This window comes from Trichogramma pretiosum, unplaced genomic scaffold, assembly GCF_000599845.2.
Source record: "Trichogramma pretiosum strain Unisexual culture from Peru unplaced genomic scaffold, Tpre_2.0 scaffold63, whole genome shotgun sequence".
In the NCBI taxonomy this organism is placed as follows: Eukaryota; Metazoa; Arthropoda; class Insecta; order Hymenoptera; family Trichogrammatidae; genus Trichogramma; species Trichogramma pretiosum.
Genome location: NW_019640834.1, coordinates 71,656 through 90,427, shown reverse-complemented (window position 1 = coordinate 90,427; position 18,772 = coordinate 71,656). Strand labels below are relative to the sequence as shown.

The 18,772-nt window shown below is 44.9% G+C and overlaps 1 protein-coding gene across 1 annotated transcript; it reads right to left on the bottom strand.

The window, feature by feature from the left end:
* Positions 1 to 5,572: 5,572 nt before the first annotated feature.
* Positions 5,573 to 7,208, bottom strand: LOC111694626 (tigger transposable element-derived protein 1-like). The gene is made up of 3 exons (XM_023463464.1): positions 6,971 to 7,208; positions 6,637 to 6,835; positions 5,573 to 6,575 (listed from the first exon to the last, which is right to left on the bottom strand). The coding sequence occupies exons 1-3, from the start codon at positions 7,206 to 7,208 to the stop codon at positions 5,573 to 5,575; spliced, it is 1,440 nt and encodes a 479-aa protein (XP_023319232.1).
* Positions 7,209 to 18,772: the final 11,564 nt, after the last annotated feature.

Here is an 18,772-nt window from a genome sequence, read left to right as displayed (position 1 = left end):
AGAAAAAGCGTAGGGGCGATGGCGTTAAATTTAAAAATCGACCTCAATCATGAATTGAAAATCGAGTAAAATAGGCAAAAAACAGCAAAAATCACGGCTTTATATGCATTATATAGTTCCGTATCTTTATTTTAAGCTCTAGTGGTAGTTCAAACATGTTTGCATGCCTATCAGTTGTTGAATCGTGGGGTTTAGAATCGCGAAGAATCATGTTTCCACTTTTGACGCGTAGTTGAGCGATAAAAAGACGATTTTAGGCGAAAAATCGCGAAAAAATATTACCTTGATTTGAGGAGACAGAAAAAATCATTTATGCGCGCCTGCCTTGCACGAGCTTTCTTGTTATATATAATACTAACAGAAAATCACTATTACAAATCGATTTGCGAAAAAAGTCTAAAAACGGCCCACCCTACTGTTTATAGTCCTTTTTATATTGAGATAACCAGTTAATTCGTTTTCAATATTAAGTTCGAAAAATTCAAATTCCTGCGATATTCCAGCTGATCTTATTACAATTCGTGTTGATGTATACGAACTATGTTCGCAATTTCCTTTGGTCCACAGTGAATGAAGAATTATTTTCACAATATTTTCTACAGTTTATAACGAAGCGTGAAATTTCGAGAGAATCACAGCAAGTGGATAATTTCTCAAACTTTCAATCAGAAATCTTTCAATCGCGAGTCGAGTTCAAAAGAGAAAAACGAAGACGAAGAGAAAAAAGGAAAAGCGTCCCGCACATGGCTCAGACAGCGTCATTGCTTTGGAACTTACGCGATATTACGTAATAAATCACCCACCGGCTTGCTTACTCGAATTGTCATACAATATGAATGCAGCAAGGCGAAATACTGCAGAAGCATCGATTTCCACGTTCCCGCCCGCCGACAAGCGTACTTTGCCTTTAGCTGCTGCTGCTGTTCTTGTTGTTCTTCTTCTATTTTCTTGCTATATCTTTTTTCGACCCGCATTCACTATTCTCTCTACACCGACTCGTACTCGATTTTTTCTGTTCACCATTGCCCACGATTGTCTCCAAGAAACTGATTCTCTGTATATCGAAGTCTTTACTCGTGTTTTCTTTTTTCCTCTCATTCTTTTTTCTTCTTTCGTAATTCCTCCTCTATTATTTTCATTGGAAAATAAGAGAGAGAGATAGAGAGAGAGGCAGAGACAGACAGAGACAGAGATAGAGAGAGCCTGTATAGCAGCGCAAATTAAGTTAGAGATTTGGCCGACACACTGCTTGTCTTGATGTCTTCTCTCATTTTACCATACATTTTTGCCCAAAGGTAATAATTTTTGACTTTCATAAATATATGAGCAAAATAAATAGTGCGTGTACTCATACACTTAAAATAGTGTATGGACCGCCAATAAATACCGTGGTTTGTAACTGACTGGGAAGCATTTTATCGCTGCGTCAGCTGCATGCACCTCTGCATAAAGCTCTTCTTCGCATGTTTTTTGCACTCGTGGCTGCAAATTATTCCAGAATGTTGGCGCGAAGCAGTTAAAAATTAATGAATCAATACTTAGTCAATAGTATATTACTGCCCTAGGCCGCGAAAAACAGAAAAGTCCCAGAGTACGTGTAATTAGTGGCCGAATCCGATAAACACGTGCTCTGGAGCTTTCTTTTTTCGCGGCATAAGCCTGTATACTATTTTTCATACACAGTGGCCCGAAAATCGCTCTTCCTGCTTTGCGCAACGGCAGGGAAGTAGTCACTTTCGGGCCGCTGGTATGAAAATAAAAAATCACCCCTGCTATATACCTTACGTGCAAATACAGCAGCTCACATTATTCACTATTGGGAATTTGTGCAATATCAGATAATAACCGTACTAGCCTTCTGGTGTTATTAGTTCACTTTACACAGAAAGAAACACTGACGCTCTTATCCCCTTCTATCAGGCGCGTAGTGCTCCTCATGCGTTTGGTGGGAAGCCGTCCGGATTTTGTAGCAGTGTGACTCTGAGATAGGCGCGATCCGGTGATCGGTCCCAACTTATTTTACCCAAATAATTTTTGAAAGTTGTGAAATAAAAGATTTTATACCCCAAGTTTTTAAATATCCTTCTGAATGTGTTTTTTAATATATAAGGGTCAAAATAATATTTTTTTACAAAACCGTGAGTACGTATATCACTGATCTGCATGCACTTATGGTATGTTATAGGATATGGTAAAAAGCTCCCAAAACCAAAATTTTAGACCCCCCTTCGCGCTTATCTATTGATAGTGCGTAGAGCATCTCCTTCTACACACGCAAATAATTGCTGGAGTTTGAGTGTCAGCGTAAGTGTCGGTGCGTCCGTGACCATGGACGTAAACAATGTCTTGAAAATATTCCAAACTGAGAAAAATGTTTAACTTTAGCTCAGAGAAACCAGTTCTGTTGGGACAACAGAAACCAGTTCTGTTGGGACAACAGAAACTGGTTCACTTGTGATAAGTGAAAATTCTCCTTGTCACAGGGAGAATCTCAAATGGCTATAATGAATATGCGCGGTTATGAGTTCGAAAACGTAAGGGCACTACTGGATTGACGTCTGCATGACGGTTGAAACGTACGGATGGTAGTATATATGGCCGATTCTCTGTCAAGTCGAATGGCCCAAAACATTTTTTTTCTGCAAATATGAAAAACTAGTTGTATTTGATGTCAGATTTGTCCAAAAAATTTTTAGAAAAATTGGGGCCTTCTATGACACTTTATCAGAGGCCCAAAGTTGGCCATTTTAAGGTTTTTTTGAAATTCATGAAAAATCACAAATATTCAAATAATTCCGGAATCAGTGTAGAGTGATTCAGAAGTAAAAGTGCCTAGCAACTTTTTTGTTGGAAATTGTCCAAATTTTCAGAAAAAAAATATGCCAAAGTGATTGGAGGTATATAGTAAAGTGAAAAGCTCTCAAAAGTTGAAAAAAAACACAAAACAAGAAATCTACTCTAGTTCGAACCGGACTTTCATTTCCTAAACTATGTAAAAAGCTTCCAAAAGATGTCAAGTACGGCCTGATAAAGTTTTGTAATGGGTCTTAAAGTTTAACGCAATGTAGACAACAATGTGTGGCGAAAAACATGCAAAAAAGGTCAAAAATAGGCCCAAAATGCCTAAAATCACCAAAAACAGCCATTTTCAGGCCTTTTTTGCATGTTTTTCGCCACACATTGTTGTCTACATTGCGTTAAACTTTAAGACCCATTACAAAACTTTATCAGGCATTAGTTGACATCTTTGGGAAGCTTTTTACATAGTTTAGGAAATGAAAGTCCGGTTCGAACTAGAGTAGATTTCTTGTTTTGTGTTTTTTTTCAACTTTTGAGAGCTTTTCACTTTACTATATACCTCCAATCACTTTGGCATACTTTTTTTTCTGAAAATTTGGACAATTTCCAACAAAAAAGTTGCTAGGCACTTTTACTTCTGAATCACTCTACACTGATTCCGGAATTATTTGAATATTTGTGATTTTTCATGAATTTCAAAAAAACCTTAAAATGGCCAACTTTGGGCCTCTGATAAAGTGTCATAGAAGGCCCCAATTTTTCTAAAAATTTTTTGGACAAATCTGACATCAAATACAACTAGTTTTTCATATTTGCAGAAAAAAAATGTTTTGGGCCATTCGACTTGACAGAGAATCGGCCATATATATAAGCAACAGCGGTAGCAGCAGCAGTTTAATGTATGTATATTCATGCAGATATATATAAATATAAGTAGAATACTTTTTGATTTTATGTTTTTTTTTCACTATTTTACTCTGTTCGAAAAAAGTCTTCTTTACGTAGTAAGATTGTCATGGTTACATGGTAACTTTGAATCTTCTATTTCATATTATCTTTTCTCACTATATTAGTGTGAAGATTGGCCTCGATGTTCGGAACGCGTTCAACTCGGCGCGGTGGAACAACATCCTCGCTGCGCTCGAGCGAATCCGCACGCCTGAGTACCTGCAGAAGATCATTTACAGCTACTTTCAAGCCAGAGTGCTGGAATATGATATTGCTGATGGCCCAGAGTTCTGCAGCATCACGGCTGGCGTTCCGCAAGGCTCGGTCCTCGGCCCTATCCTGTGGAACGTAATGTACGACATCATCTTGCGCCTGAGACTGGATGAAGGGGTGCGCGTGGTCGGCTTCGCGGATGACATCGCCGTGGTTGCCGTGGCAGGGACGACGTACGAGGTTGAGGATCTTCTCAGCTGCGCCATCGCAAGGGTACGTGACGCGCTGTGGGGGCTGGGCCTCGAGACGGCAGACCATAAGACGGAGGCCCTGCTAATATCAAGGAAGAGGAGGTTGGAGACCATCACCATGAAGTAGGCGACTGCTTCATTGCCTCCTCTCCTTGCATCCGCTACCTGTGCCTACAACTGGATGCGAGGTTGACATACAACGACCACCTCAGAGTGGCCAGCGAGAAGGCTTCGAGGGTGGCGGGAGTCCTCTCGCAGATCATGCCGATCATCGGTGGCCCCAGGAGCAGCCAGAGGCGGCTCTATGCCAATGTCATTGACTCGATCCTTCTCTGCGGCGCCCCTATCTGGAGTCGAGGTACCGGAACACTGGTTGGCATGCGTCGGGTGGAAGCGATCCATCGGCGAGCCTGCCTACGCGTCATCAGTAGTCGCTCGCACATCTCGTACGAGGCTACCTACGTCCTCGCCAGCATACTAGCAGAAGAGCGTAGCCGGCTCTACCAGCGCCGCCACGAGGACGCGAGAGCCGAAGAACGCCAGGAGACACTGAGAAGATGGCAGAGCCGGTGGGATCGCTCGCCAAAAGGATGATGGACGCACGGACTGATTCCGAATATCAGAGTGTGGATAGACAGGAGACACGGAGAGGTAGACTACCACCTTACGCAGCTCCTGACAGGCCACGGCTATTTCAAACACCACAGCCAACGCTACGATCACAACGCTAGCGCAGATTGCCCAGCCTGTCCCCACACGGTCGAAAAAGTGGAGCACGTTTTCTTCAACTGCTCTCGATTTGCGGAGGGAAGAGAGAGGCTCCATTGCTAGCTCCAAGAAGTTGCCAGGCCTGAAAACATAGTCCAGCTCATGCTAGCAGACGAAAAAAACTGGTTGGCGGTAGCCACCTTCGCCCATTCAATCATAGCAAGTCTGAGAGCCGAAGAGATGGCCAGAAGAAGATGACCGGACGATGCGGCATGAAGAAGACGCAACAACAACCAGTGCAAACGTGATGAGCTTGCTGCACCAGCCCAGCCTTTCCCCACGAAGTAGTGCCCAACGGCGGTTCCGCGGGGGTTAAACAGGGGCAGAAGGAGAAGTCGATGGGCCACAACATCTATATGTTTCTATATTTTTTCTATTCTAACTCCATCCACCTTACATGAAATACAGGCAAACCCCGTTATTCGCGGGGGTTCGGTTCCAAAAAAGTACCGCGAATACCGAATCCGCGAATACCGAAGCATTGTTCTTATGGGAAAAGGGGGGTTCGGTTCCTCGTCCGACTGAAATGTCAATATACATATTAGTAAAAAAATTTTTTATGAGAAAAAATTGAAGTTTTGATCAATATTTTTTTATTTTGCAGTAAAATATTGAGTCAAACTTTTTTGTTTTGCTCTGCGCAATAGATCTTTGTACAAGTTTTTATAACACTCTAATGATTTTTCGATATCTTGTCTAAATTGAAGGCTTCGAGTCATGATTGGGTCGTAATTTAATGCTCGTTCGATGAGACGCTCTGCATCAGCCAAAATATTTCCAACTACTTTCGCAGTAAGAACAGGCTCGGGTTCTTCATCTGCAATCATTTCTTCTTCAGCTGCTGTATTTTGCACGATTGCATCAATCTCGTCGACGCTTAAAACTTCAGTTGACGCTACCAAATCAAGAAGCTCGGATTCTTGCAAGTCACTGAAACCTTCTCCACCAACACTTCTTGCAATGTTAACAGCTTCACGTATCACTTGCTCTTGCTCATGACCTTGAATTTCAGACACTTGATTTTTCTCAACTAGTTCCGGTAAAAGGTTGTTCCATCCATTATTCAAAGTTGTACTTTTGATCATTCTCCAACTTTCATCAACAATAGATATTGAGTGAGCGATGTTAAAATTTTTCCAAAATTGTTTAACATAATCTTCAGATGTAGATTGATGCAAGCTATTTAAAATGTTACGTAAAACTCCCTTGATGTAGTATGATTTAAATGTGGCAATTATCGACTGATCCATTGGCTGAATAAGAGAAGTGGTGTTTGGTGGCAAAAATAAAATTTCGACATCTGGATTTGACGTCATCAAAGCGTCTGGATGAGCAGCGCAGTTATCGAGCAACAACAATACTTTAAAGGAAAGATTCTCTCGATTTAAGAATGCTCGGACTTCAGGTACAAAGGAGAGGGTAAACCAGTCGGTGAACGTTTTTGCTGTAACCCAAGCTGTTTTATTAGATTTCCAAAATACTGGAAGATGCTCTTTTTGTTTTCCTTTCAGAGCTCGAGGATTTTCTGCTCTGTAAACCAACATCGGTTTACACTTGAACGTGCCAGCAGCATTTGCACAGAAGAGCAGAGTGTATCTAAATAAATTGAGCCCCTTTAATAAAAAAAAAACATATTACATGTGCTGTTAATAACTACCTTTCTTTAGAAGATTTATATCCTGGAGCAGTTTTTTCTTCCTTCATTAAATAGGTCCGGTTTGGCATCCGTTTCCAAAAGAGTCCTGTTTCATCGCAGTTGAATATTTGCGCCGCGACGTAGCCCTTTTCAGCAATCAATGCTCGCACTTGATCCGGAAATTTACGAGCTGCCTCACGGTCTGCTGATGCTCTTTCCCCTGTAAACGAAACATTATGCAGAGAAAATCGGTGTCGAAATCTATCAAACCACCCCCGACTTGCTGCGAAAGTGTGGAAGGAAGAATTTGCGCTATTTCGTTGAATATGATTATAAAAATACTTAGCCTGTTCACGTATTATATCTCCACCAATAGGAATTTTTTTATGCATCAAATCCTGCAGCCAGATGATTAGCATGTCCTCCATTTTTTCCATGAGAGGTGAGCGACTTATCTTGCAATTTTCAGCATGTTTTCCTAAAGACTTCGCACTCTCCCGAATTTTGCTCTCGTTGTTGCGGATCGATCTTATTGTAGATTCATTGACGTTAAATCTTCGCGCTAGAAAAGCCACTTTTTCGCCCTCCTTCATGGCATCTAAAATTTTGATTTTTTCCACCAAATTCAGCACTTTTTTATTCCGCTTCGAAGGGCGATTCATAATTAAAAAAAAGTTTTTTAAATTTTTTAAAAAATTTATGCGCGAAAAAAAGGTTAACTTTGAGCGAGCGAAAAAACCGCGAATACGGAAACAAAATACCGCGAATACTGAAGTGAGGTCACAAACAGGGTTACCGCGAATACGGAAAATCGCGAATACCGAATCCGCGAATAACGGGGTTTGCCTGTATGTAGCAACGGAAAACTCAAAAATGTACCGAAATACATTTGATTTTAATAAACTGAGCCCATCGCTCCATTAAAAAAAAAAAAAAAAAAAAAAAAAAAAAAAAGTGTGAAGATTGGAAAAATTGTTTACTTCTTTACTAAAACCCAATATAAAAACTTTTAATGCTTTGAGTAGCACTAAAATTTCATTATATGCACGGTATTATAATAATTTTGAATAAATCACAGGTAGATGCAACTGTTTCATGCACAAATGCATACCACCAACGTATATAACACCAACCAGTGCCAGAGGCAGCTGCATTTGAGGGATACACAACAGCTACAGCTTCTATTGCTTTGAGTTTTATGTATCATTATTAGACTACTATTACTACTACTACTACTTCTACTGTAACATATTTCCATTTCGATTTTTTATTCGTTTCTTTTTGGTAGATTTGCAGCCGGCTTTTGACTGCGTTTCGTTTTAGATGTGGTGCTTTTACCCTTGGCTTTCATGGCTGCATAATCAAGCATAAATAAAATATTACCCGCTCATATATAATAAACGTGGTGAACATTATTTATTAACAGTAAGAAAAAGACAAATAAGAATGCTTAATTAATAATTGAACAATCAAACGAACTCCAAGAGTGAAGTTCGACTACGATTGTATGAGCGCCTCCTCCAAAAGATCAAAATGTAGTGTTCCCTCTCGTGACTTTAGACCACACTTACAAAGATATGAAAAAGTGAAGAATCCCAACGTCCGCTCGCGCTGCCGCTGGTGGCACGCAGCAGTCACTGTGGGATTTCGTCATTATACCAAAGTTGAGCCATAGATTCAAAGGGGGCTTATTCCAATGAATAAGGGTAAGTATTGGTTGGGACCTTGATCTTTTGGAGGAGGTGCTCATACAATCGTAATCGAACTTCACTCTTGGAATTCGTTCGATTGTTCAATTGTATTCTGCGCATATTACATTCAATACGCTACAGTCAAGTAAATGAGAATATTTTTAAAGAACAGAATTATTATAGTTATTATAACTACAGTGAAACCTCCTTTAACGTGATATACGCGATCCGACCTTAAGTCGGATCCGCGCCATTTCTGCGACATCACAGTCGGATCGGCGCCGCTTCCGCACTCCTCGAGCGCTTTGCTCGCCGAGTTCGGATCGCGCCTTTCCTCCATTTCCCGACGACAAGACCGCTGCGTGCGCTCCCCACCCCAGTTCCGCCGGCCAATGGCGCGTCGCCGCAGCGCGCTAGCATAAGTACAGCGCGCCCGGCCGGCGGAGCTCACTTGCGGTCGAGCTCTCGACCGCGACGCATCGGCAGCAAGCCCCTTGGCAATCCAAGGAGCTACTGCCTTCCCAGAGGGTCACTCGGCTAGGGACGTTGACGAATAAAGATTACTTCTTTTAAAACTTAAATCTTTGACTTGTCTTTCCTCCACCTACCCGCTCAAGGACGACCATTGGAACGACGACAAGCTGGGATCGACTTCTCCACGCCGCTACCTTCCAGATCTCGACGAGGCCTCTACAACAAAACAACAAATTGTCCTTTTCAGGACTCTCATTTTTCTTCGTTGCAAAACATCACAAGTCCCTTCGGACTTGTCACAACAACGTAAAGTTGCTCTTTTCAGGGCTACGATCGAACCGATCGAATTTCTATAAGTCTCCACGAGACGTTAAGAAATTCGATCAGGACGGACCTTCTCAGGACCACCTCTAAAATCTGATCAACTTCCTGACTGGCTTGGCCAGGAAAGATCGGACCAGTCTTTAAGACTAAAAACTTCGAACGCTAAAATCAACCAAGTGGTTTGCTACTTGGCTGATAGACTCTCGAACGCTAAAATCAGCCAAGTAGTTTGCTACTTGGCTGATAGATTCTCGAACGCTGAAATCAACCAAGTAGTTTGCTACTTGGCTGATAGATTCTTCTCGAATCAACTCAACTCCTCATCTGAGAAGTGGAGCCAAACGAGACTCGGCCATCCTTTTCAGGGCCACTCTCGAATTCGGCCACTTCACCACCGGGCGAGAGTTTTTTCGCCTTTCGAAACCTCCCCCCACTACCACACAGAAGCACTACCCGAAATGGATATAACATGCGGCAGGGCCGCCCGGCCGGCACTTCTTTTGCGATCGCAAAGCCGACAGCATGTCTCTCCGCGACGTAGCTGCCCGATTCATTCCTCTCAGCACTAGCAGCGACGAGGAAGAGCCACGTTACTCCCGTTTCGCCAGAGAACACCAGCTTGCTTCCATTGTCGTCGTGCCGCTGCGGAATACAGTCTTGCGGCCTACCAGACTCCCGGACAATCCCGCCTGCATTTGACAACAAACTCGCCCAACTCTCTGCGTGCCCGAGGCTCGTCTTCCGTAATTTGAGTCGCCGGGAAAGAGACAGCCGCTCAAGTTGCCCGGCCGAGCTCGCTCTCTCTCGCCGTACCTTCGGGAGCATCCACCGGTCCCGCCTCAACTCCTCAAACCGATCAAAGTACGTATTGAAGCACCGGTAGAATTTCCCGTCCGCCGACCGACAAGGCCACGAGCATCGACACCAGCGAGGAAAGCATCTCTCTCTCCGCGGCGACTCTTCGGCGAGCGCTTTCGAGAGAAGCCAGCAAATCCTCCACCTCCGGTTCAAGAGCCCATCGTCTTCGCCAAACAGCGCTCCAAACGAGACAAGCGGTCGAAGGCCCCATCCGACCGACGGCGAAACATAAGGCGAGCAGTTAAACTCCAGCAACAGTTCAAAACTCGTCAAGGACACAGCGGCCCGTAAATCGAAGAAACCAATCAGCCCTTTTCAGGGCTACCATACCTCTGAGACGTAAGGACAAGTCATAACAAACGGTCACCTCTTAATAGCGGTCAACCTCTCAATAACGGTCACTTCTCAAAGCCCCGGAAGAAATACATTGCTTTTTATGGAACTACCTCCTACCAAAAGCGGCCCCTCCCAAAAGCGGTCACCTCCCATTTCGGTCACTTATTTCATCTGATTTAACGGTCATTTGTTAATATCTCAGTTACTTTTCGTCTCTCTTTCGTTCAGTCTCAATAAACATTGTAAATATGTCTTGTAACAAAAGAAAACGTCTTTCTTTAAAAGACAAAATATATATTATTCAAGATTGTGAACAAGAAAAAATAAGCGGGAGAAAAGCTGCCGAAAGATTTAAACCAATTTTCGGAATTGGTAAAACTCAAATGACGAATATTCTCAATGAAAAAGCGAAACTATTGCTCCAATATGAACGAAATGGCGACGAAAATTCAAAAAAAAAGTTTCCCAAAACTGAAATGTCTGTGGTTGATGATGTTACGTACACCTGGTTATGCCAAATGAGAGCTAAATCAATGCCAATATCCGGACCAATGATACAACAAAAAGCCAAGGAAGTTGCAACTAAAAAAGGAATTGAAGGTTTCAGCGCATCTAATGGTTGGCTACAAAAATTTAGAAGGAGATAGGGGATTTCTTACAAGTCAATTTGTGGTGAAAGTAGATGTGTAGATGAGTCTGTTGTTGACAATTGGATGTCAAAGCTCAATGACATGTGAGCAGGTTGCAGTCTCGGAGACATTTACAATTTAGACGAGACGGGCTTATTTTTCAAAGCCATTCCAGACAAAACGATGTGTCTTCAAAATGAGAAATGCACCGGTGGAAAGCAATCGAAAGATAGAATAAAGGTAATGTTGTGCGTTAATTGTGTTGGAGAATTTGAAGAGACAATAGTGATAGGAAAGTTCGCAAAACCTCACTGTTTAAGACGCGTAGACATGAATACTCTTGGCGTTATTTGGAAAAGTAATTCAAAAGCGTGGATGACGTAAGACATCATGTCTTGTTATTTATCTTAACTGAATTTGAAAATTAAAAGAAAAAATCGAAACATTTTGTTATTTATGGATAATGCCCCATGTCATCCCCCAGAAATTTCGTTATCCAACATAACGATAAAATTTTTTCCTCCGAACACAACATTTGTGTCTCAACCTTTAGATCAAGGAATTATAAAAAATTTCAAAGTACAGTATAGGAAAAAACTGCTTAGTTCTCTCATAACGAAAATGGAGTACGCTAATACAGCATATGATGTAGCGAAATCATTGAACGTATTGGACGCAATTTTATGGATAAAATCAGCTAATCTTCCGAGTAGTCAGTAAAGTTTCCTGAATTTTAGGCTGAGCTGTATTCTTTTAGTCCATATATGTGTCCTCCAGGTGAGTCGACGATCCAAATGCATCCCAAGATATTTAACTTCATTAAATTGCGCCACTGGTGTTTTATTTATAAGTACAGTAGGGCACGTTGCCTTGCGAAGGGAGAAGGTAATTTGGGCCGACTTATTTTCATTGATCTTGATTCTCCAATTTTTAAACCATTCTACTACTGCAGATAGATGTTCTTGTAGGTTTGTGGAGGCGACAACTGGAAAGAGGTGAGCATTGCGAATCTCGCGTACCGAACACTGTAAGCGCGCGCGCACACACACACACACACACGCACGGACACACACACACACACACACACACACACACACACATACACGCACAGACAGGCGCGTGCGCCCATCAAAGTCAACAAAATTTCTTTGTTGCCAGCTCTCGCGCGTTTATCGCGCGCCTTTAACGCGTGTGATTGGTTTTTTTTTTCATCTTGTATCCATACGTTGCAGTTTTTCGCCGAGCAATTCGTTGATGTTTACATCATTTGCAAGAGAGAAGAGAATCTCGCAGTTAACCGCAACAACAGCAGCAGCAGCAGCAGGCTCGACCAGCAACGGACGACAAGGAGAGCATCAACGCCAGCAACAATCACCACCAACGCCAACGACAACATCATCAGGTAATCCTTTTTTTCGCCTCTCTCTCTCTCTCTCTCTCTCTCTCTCTCTCTTAGGTACATTTATGTTGCCGCGAAAAAGAAAGAGAAAAGTGCAAAAAAAGATGCAAACAAATGCGCGAGCATTTGTTTCACGCCGTTGGGTTCGCGCGCACCTTCTCAATTTGGTCGCAATTGCGCGCGTGCTTGCGTTTCATCGTCATTCTCCGCATCATCGTGTCGACTCGCGATCGTCGCTCGTTTTCGCCTTGCCCAAGGGAAACGTGCGCGAGGCCAAAGGGGCGCCGCGCGAGCGCGTTCGTAGGCAAGCCCGCCGCGGAAACGCGTGACTAAAGCGGCGACGAGAACGGACACTGCGAGCGTTCGTTGTCGCATCGCCAGTGGACCCTGATCAAGGTTTTTGGTGGCATTTATGCGGTGAGCCGGTGCGCGCGCGTTACGCTGTCTCTTCGTCGTTCTGTCGCGACTCGCGATTGTTGCTCGTTTTTCGCCGCGGCCGCTCGGCGAAAATGAAAAAAAAAAGCCAAAAAAAACAAACAAAATAAACAAAAGAGTGGAAAAAAGGAAACGCGAGCAGAGCCGGACGTCTGCGCGATCGCCGACGAGCGAGCCGCCGCGAACACGAACCGTCGTCTTTGCGTATCAAAACTCGCGGCTCTTACTTTATTCATTTTTCTATCTTGTTTTCTCTGTTTCTGCAGCGTTTTCGCTTTCGTGAAGCATCAGCCTATCAACACGAGTTATCATCACGCACGTCGCACGCAACGACATGGACGCGAGCAGCAGCAAGATGCCAGCGACGACTAGTGGGTCGGCCGTCGCCTTGGTCGCGGCCAGCGACAACGCCGTCGCCATCGGGGCCAATGACGCGGCCGTTGCCGCAGCCGCTGTCGGCACCACCACCACCACCACCACCACCAGCTCCTCCGACGACGTCGTCGTCGTCGTAGCCGTGGCGTCGGCACAGGCCGAGCGCCCGGCAGTCGAGGAGGCCGGCGAGACCGGCAGCAGCAGCGTCGCGGCAGCAGCAGCGATCGCAGTGGCGTACACGGCGACAGGCGTCGTCGTCGTCGACCACGATCTCGACGAGACTCCGAGGGCGATCCAGGATATACCGTTGCCGGCGGTGGAACCGCGCGCGTCGCTGCCAGCAGCAGCAGCAGCAGCCGCCCCCGTGGTTCCTCCGGAACCGTCGACGCCAGCAGCGACTGCTGATACGGGCGCGCCGGTCGCCAGCGGCCAAGGCCAAGTTTCGGCCGGAGGAGCCGACTCTCCCGCGGCGTCGGGTCCGTCCGTCACGTCGACACTGTCCGTGTCGCTTGACGAGCAGCAGCAGCAGCAGCACCAGCAGCAGCAGGTGCTGCTCAACATGATCAGCGACGATTCGTCGTCGTCCGACGAGCTGCGTCGTCCCAAGAGATCGTTCCTCGTTGCTGAAAGGGAGCAGCCGACAATCGTCGTCATCGGCAGCAGCGAAAGTAGCGGCAGCATCGAGGTCGTTGCTGCCGCTGGTTCAAGGCCCAGCGCCGTCGACGAGATTGCCGCGGCCGAGCAGGTGGAGCAGGATCGCGTCGACGTCAACGTCGGTGCATCGTCGTCCTCGACGCGCCCAGGATTGGCCGCAGCGGCAGCGGACGCAGCAGTGGCTGCGATCGAGCACGACGACGACGACGACGAGGGATACGTCAACGTCGACCGCGACCACGACCAAGACCAGGACGAGGAAAAGACGGACGAGGACGACGACGACGACGAGGAGGAGGAGGACGACGAGGAGAAGGGGGCGACTGTCGGTCCCGCGTACGAAGCCGCGAGAGTCTTTTTGTCGGCGGTGAACGAGGCGGAAGCGAGGCCGCCCATCGACGGTATCGACGACCAGTGGTCGTTCGAGGACGACGCACTTTTGCTCCGCTCCCTGGATCCTCGCTCGGTGCACGAGTATCGCACCAAGGAGTTTTGGCGCAAGCTGGTCGGCGAGTATTTCTTCGGTAGTGGTCATGTGACCACGGCACGTGCTCGCGCCCGCCTGCAAAAGCTGCTCCGCGATAAAAAGGCTTTTCGGCTGTGGGGCCTGATAGCCGGTCGCAATTTACGCGACGGGCCAGACCCACGGCACGAAAAGTTCGAGACCTTTGTGCGGGCCCGGCACGCTTGGCGCTATTACGCGGAGCGCAGAGACGAGCGCGGCAACAGCGGCGTTGGACAGCAGCAGGGTCGCACCGGCTCGGATGCGGAATTGGAGGTGAGTGCAAAAAATTTTCTCGTTTTTCTTTAATTTTTTTCTCGTATTTTTATCGATGAATTAATTTCCGACCGTTTTATTGTTGCTTCAGCGCGAGCGTGTATATTGGAGCCAGCCGGCGCCGCCGAAAAGGGGACCAGCGCGTGGATGGAAGCGCAAGAGGCCCGATCACCGCAGCAACGACGACGACGTTATCGTCGCAGACAGCGTGGCGAGCAGGCCGACGACCAGGCTGGTCCATCGTGCTGGCTGCGCAACAAGCGTCCGAGGGCAACGGGCCCGCGCGAAGATGCCGACGAGGCTCGGCCATCGACGTCGTCGAGGGCAGCGAAGCCGCCACCAACACCGCCGCCGACGCCAACGACGCGTCCGGCTAAGCAGCAGCAGCAGCAAGCGTCCCGTCGGCCGGGCTGGCCCGAGTGCTCTGGCCGACAGCCCGTCGTCGTGCTGGATCGAGCGTCAGTGCCCATCGGCAAGGACGCCCGTGGCGGCATCGGCAGCAGCAGCAGCAGCAAGCCCAGCTCGGGAGGAGTGGCTCGCTGCAAACCGTTGGCATCGTCGTCTCGCTCGGCCTCTTTGGGCCCGAGCCAGTGTTCGCCCCGGGCGCGCTTTACCACAGTGGTGAGTATACGCGATTACATTGCTCGTGGGCACGAGTCAAGTCTTGCCCTTTACGCATCGCTCGATAATTAATTTTTTTTTCTTCTTCGTTTGCAGGGTGGTGGAAGAGGAGAAGATTGGCGGATGCTGCTCGACAGCGACAGCGAGGACGACAGCGACGACGGCGCAACGACCTCCAGCTGGGAGCGGGACAAAATCTCCGGAGACAAAATCTCCGGCGACACAATCTCCGCGACTAAATCTCCGGGACAAAATCTCCGGGCGACTAAATCTCCGCGACATAATCTCCGGGGACAAAATCTCCGCCGAATTTAATTTTATATTATTATTTATTATTAGTGATAGTGTGTTTGGGTGCGTGATAGTGTGTTTAGATGCGTGATAGTGTGTTTGGGTGCGTGATAGTGTGTTTGGGTGCGTGATAGTGTGTTTGGGATGCGTGATAATGTGTTTGGGATGCGTGATAGTGTGTTTGGGTGCGTGATAGTGTGTTTGGGATGCGAGATAGTGTGTTTGGGATGCGTGATAGTGTGTTTGGGTGCGTGATAGTGTGTTTGGGTGCGTGATAGTGTGTTTGGGATGCGTGATAGTGCGCATTTTTTTCCCGGGGGATTTTGTCTCCGGAGATTTTGTCTTGCGGAGATTTTGTCTTGCGGAGATTTTGTCTCCGGAGATTTTGTCTCCGGAGATTTTGTCGCGGAGATTGTGTCGCGGAGATTTTGGCAGCGGAGATTATGTCGGTAACCCCCTCCAGCTACAGGAGCACGCCGCGCGGTTCCGCTGGAAGAAGAACGAGGAGGGAGGAGAAGCGTCGCGACGGCAAGGGACGTCGCTGAAGGCGCGCGAAATCGGCAGCGCGGTGTCGTTGCCTAAAAATGTTTTCTTTTCGTTTCCATTCATGTACTGATTTTTTTTTTGGCACGCTTCGTTCCGTTCAGTTTTTATTATTTTTTTGTTCAATTTTTTTGTCTTTTGTTTCCTTCGTTGCGTTTGCGACGCTCGATTGCATCGGTGCGTGCGTGTGCTTTGTGCGTTGCGTGTCTCAAGCTCGGCAGCAAACGCAACTTTTGGTTTGTTTGTATTCATGTTTTTTTTGTTTTTTGTTGTTTTTGTACAATTGTTCAACGTATGCGCGCCTATGCACAACAATAGTACATTAGAAGCAGAAATGCAAATAAATAAACATTTCAAACGTTGATGAAATTTATGTATCGTTAATGTGTATGTTTTTTGTTATCAGGCCAAAAACAATAAAGCCTTTTGTTGGTAGTGCTGTTGAAATGAAGGGTCTATTGAGGACTGAACGATACCGTCACGCCGCGTAGTGGCGAAATTCTGTACTAGCGCACTAGGGCAATTTTGACGAAATAACATGGGAAATTCGATAAATGTACAAAATAATATATGTTGCACAATGAATTTTGTACATTTATCATTTTTAATTGAAAGTACATACCTAAATATGAATTTAGAAATTTTAATCCTATTAAAAAGTTGATTAATAAGTGTTGATAAACAACATTTAATGTCAAAATATCCGAGTGCCGTAAAAGTATCTAAATGCACCTAGAAGAAAAATGTAACGCATCATTTCGATGGGAAAATGCTTCAGCTTTCCGATGATAAGCTCAGATTTTCCGAAATTTTCCGCTTTATCCGGGAAAATTGAGTTTAAAGTTTTTCCGTCGATTTTCCCGGGTAAAGCGGAAAATTTGGGAAAATCTGAGCTCATCATCGGAAAGCTGAGGCAATTTCCCATCGAAATGATGCGTTACATTTTTCTTCTAGGTGCATTTAGATACTTTTACAGCGAGTTACAAATTTAACGATTCGACTAAATAATGCCGCTGTGCGGCACTCGGATATTTGACATTAAATGTTGTTTATCAACACTTATTTATCAACTTTTTAATAGGATTAAAATTTTTAAATTCATATATAGGTATGTACTTTCAATTAAAAATGATAAATGTACAAAATTCATTGTGCAACATTTATTATTTTGTAGATTTATCGAATTTCCCATGTTATTTCGTCAAAATTGCCCTAGGTCGCTAGTACAGAATTTCGCCACTACGCAGCGTGACGGTATCGTTCAGTCCTCAATTGAAATAAGTTGCTAAGATATGACGTAATTTAAATAAATAAAGATTTATTATAAAGTCAAAATGTAAATGTGAATATGTACAAATAGCAAGATGCAAAATCAAAATGAAATCCAAATATCAATGTCAATCAGCGAATTTACAACTTTTATTCGTTGATCAATTATAATTACTATACCGGCAAACTAGCTGTCTTTCGCTCTGCAATTCAGAGTGAAAGAATAACACGCCGAAGTAGATTTCGTAATGTACTCGAGTGACTACCCAACGGAGGCGAACCTCCTCAGCGGTCAATCTGCAGCGACTACCCAACGAAAGCAAGCTTTCTCAGCGGTCACCTATGCAGACTTCGCATAAAATGCGAACTCGAGTAGATTACTCTACTTGCCAGCGTTAGCCAGTGTACAACTCTAGCGAGAGACGAGCTCTCTTATGTATACTAAAATGGGGTTTGCCGCTTGCGCGAGCGACGGTCGGTGCTGACGCCACCTAGCGGCGGAGTACTCAAACAGTGTACCTACCTAATGTATCGTGAACTGCGGGTGATTGACCTGGTAACCCAGTTAGAGCTTGTGCAAATGAGACGTTTGGGGCAATGTTTCAAACTGAGATTGTTTAAGATAATTATTTAGATCATCGAGCTTCTTTTCGCGAAGGGCCGGATTTAATTTTGGTAACAGCTTCTTACGAACGATACAGCCTTTGTAGATGGCCGGATGATTACCTTGGCAGTTAGCGCAAACAACTTCTTTAATTTTTCCTTTAATTGGACATTGGCTCGTTAAGTGATTTTTCGCACATTTAACGCAGACAGGTTGCTTATTACAATAATTTTTAGTATGACCGTGCTCTTGACACTTCCTGCATTGCGGAGCGTCTTTGTTTTTACGCGGTGGCTCGAAGCTTACTACTGTATTTAAAAGTCGGTTTATTTCGTAAATTTTTTTGTCGTTTGGATTTATTTTTATTTCCACGAAGAAAACAGGAAGAGGGTTTTTTGTGATAGAATGTCTGATGTTAGAGATTTTGATCATCGAGTGACCGTATTCCTCGATAGCTTTTTTTTAGGTCTACTACTTCAACCGAAGGGTGCATACTTCGTAGTACGGCTCTAAAGCCCTTCTGGCTTTTGCACTGATATGTGTGAAATTCCGTGTGAGCTGAAAAGGTGGAAGTATCAACATTACAATCTGTAAGAGTTTGTTTACATACAGCCTTAATTGGCTTATTGATTGGCAAAAATAATAATTCGATCGAGCCTCTCATACTCTTAGTTTTTTCTAATGTAATGTTTGAGAGTAATTGCCGGACAAATTTTTTCGTTTGAAGAATAAACAGGTAAAATTAGTACCGGCTGACAGAAATTTTTCCTCGTTGTTTTTATCCAGTCAGTGTGGTGATCTAAATGATAATTATATTAGAATAGATTACATATGATATTTATATAATGTACAAAACACAAATCGATCAATACGCTT

Bases quoted from the DNA above. Each gene is read 5' to 3' on its own strand.
- LOC111694626 (XM_023463464.1), bottom strand. From the start codon at position 7,208: ATGAAGGAGGGCGAAAAAGTGGCTTTTCTAGCGCGAAGATTTAACGTC. The intron at 6,836-6,970 runs GTGAACAGGCTA...TTTCGTTTACAG, and splicing joins TATTGGTGGAGATATAATAC to GGGAAAGAGCATCAGCAGAC. The intron at 6,576-6,636 runs GTAGTTATTAAC...CAATTTATTTAG, and splicing joins TATAAATCTTCTAAAGAAAG to ATACACTCTGCTCTTCTGTG.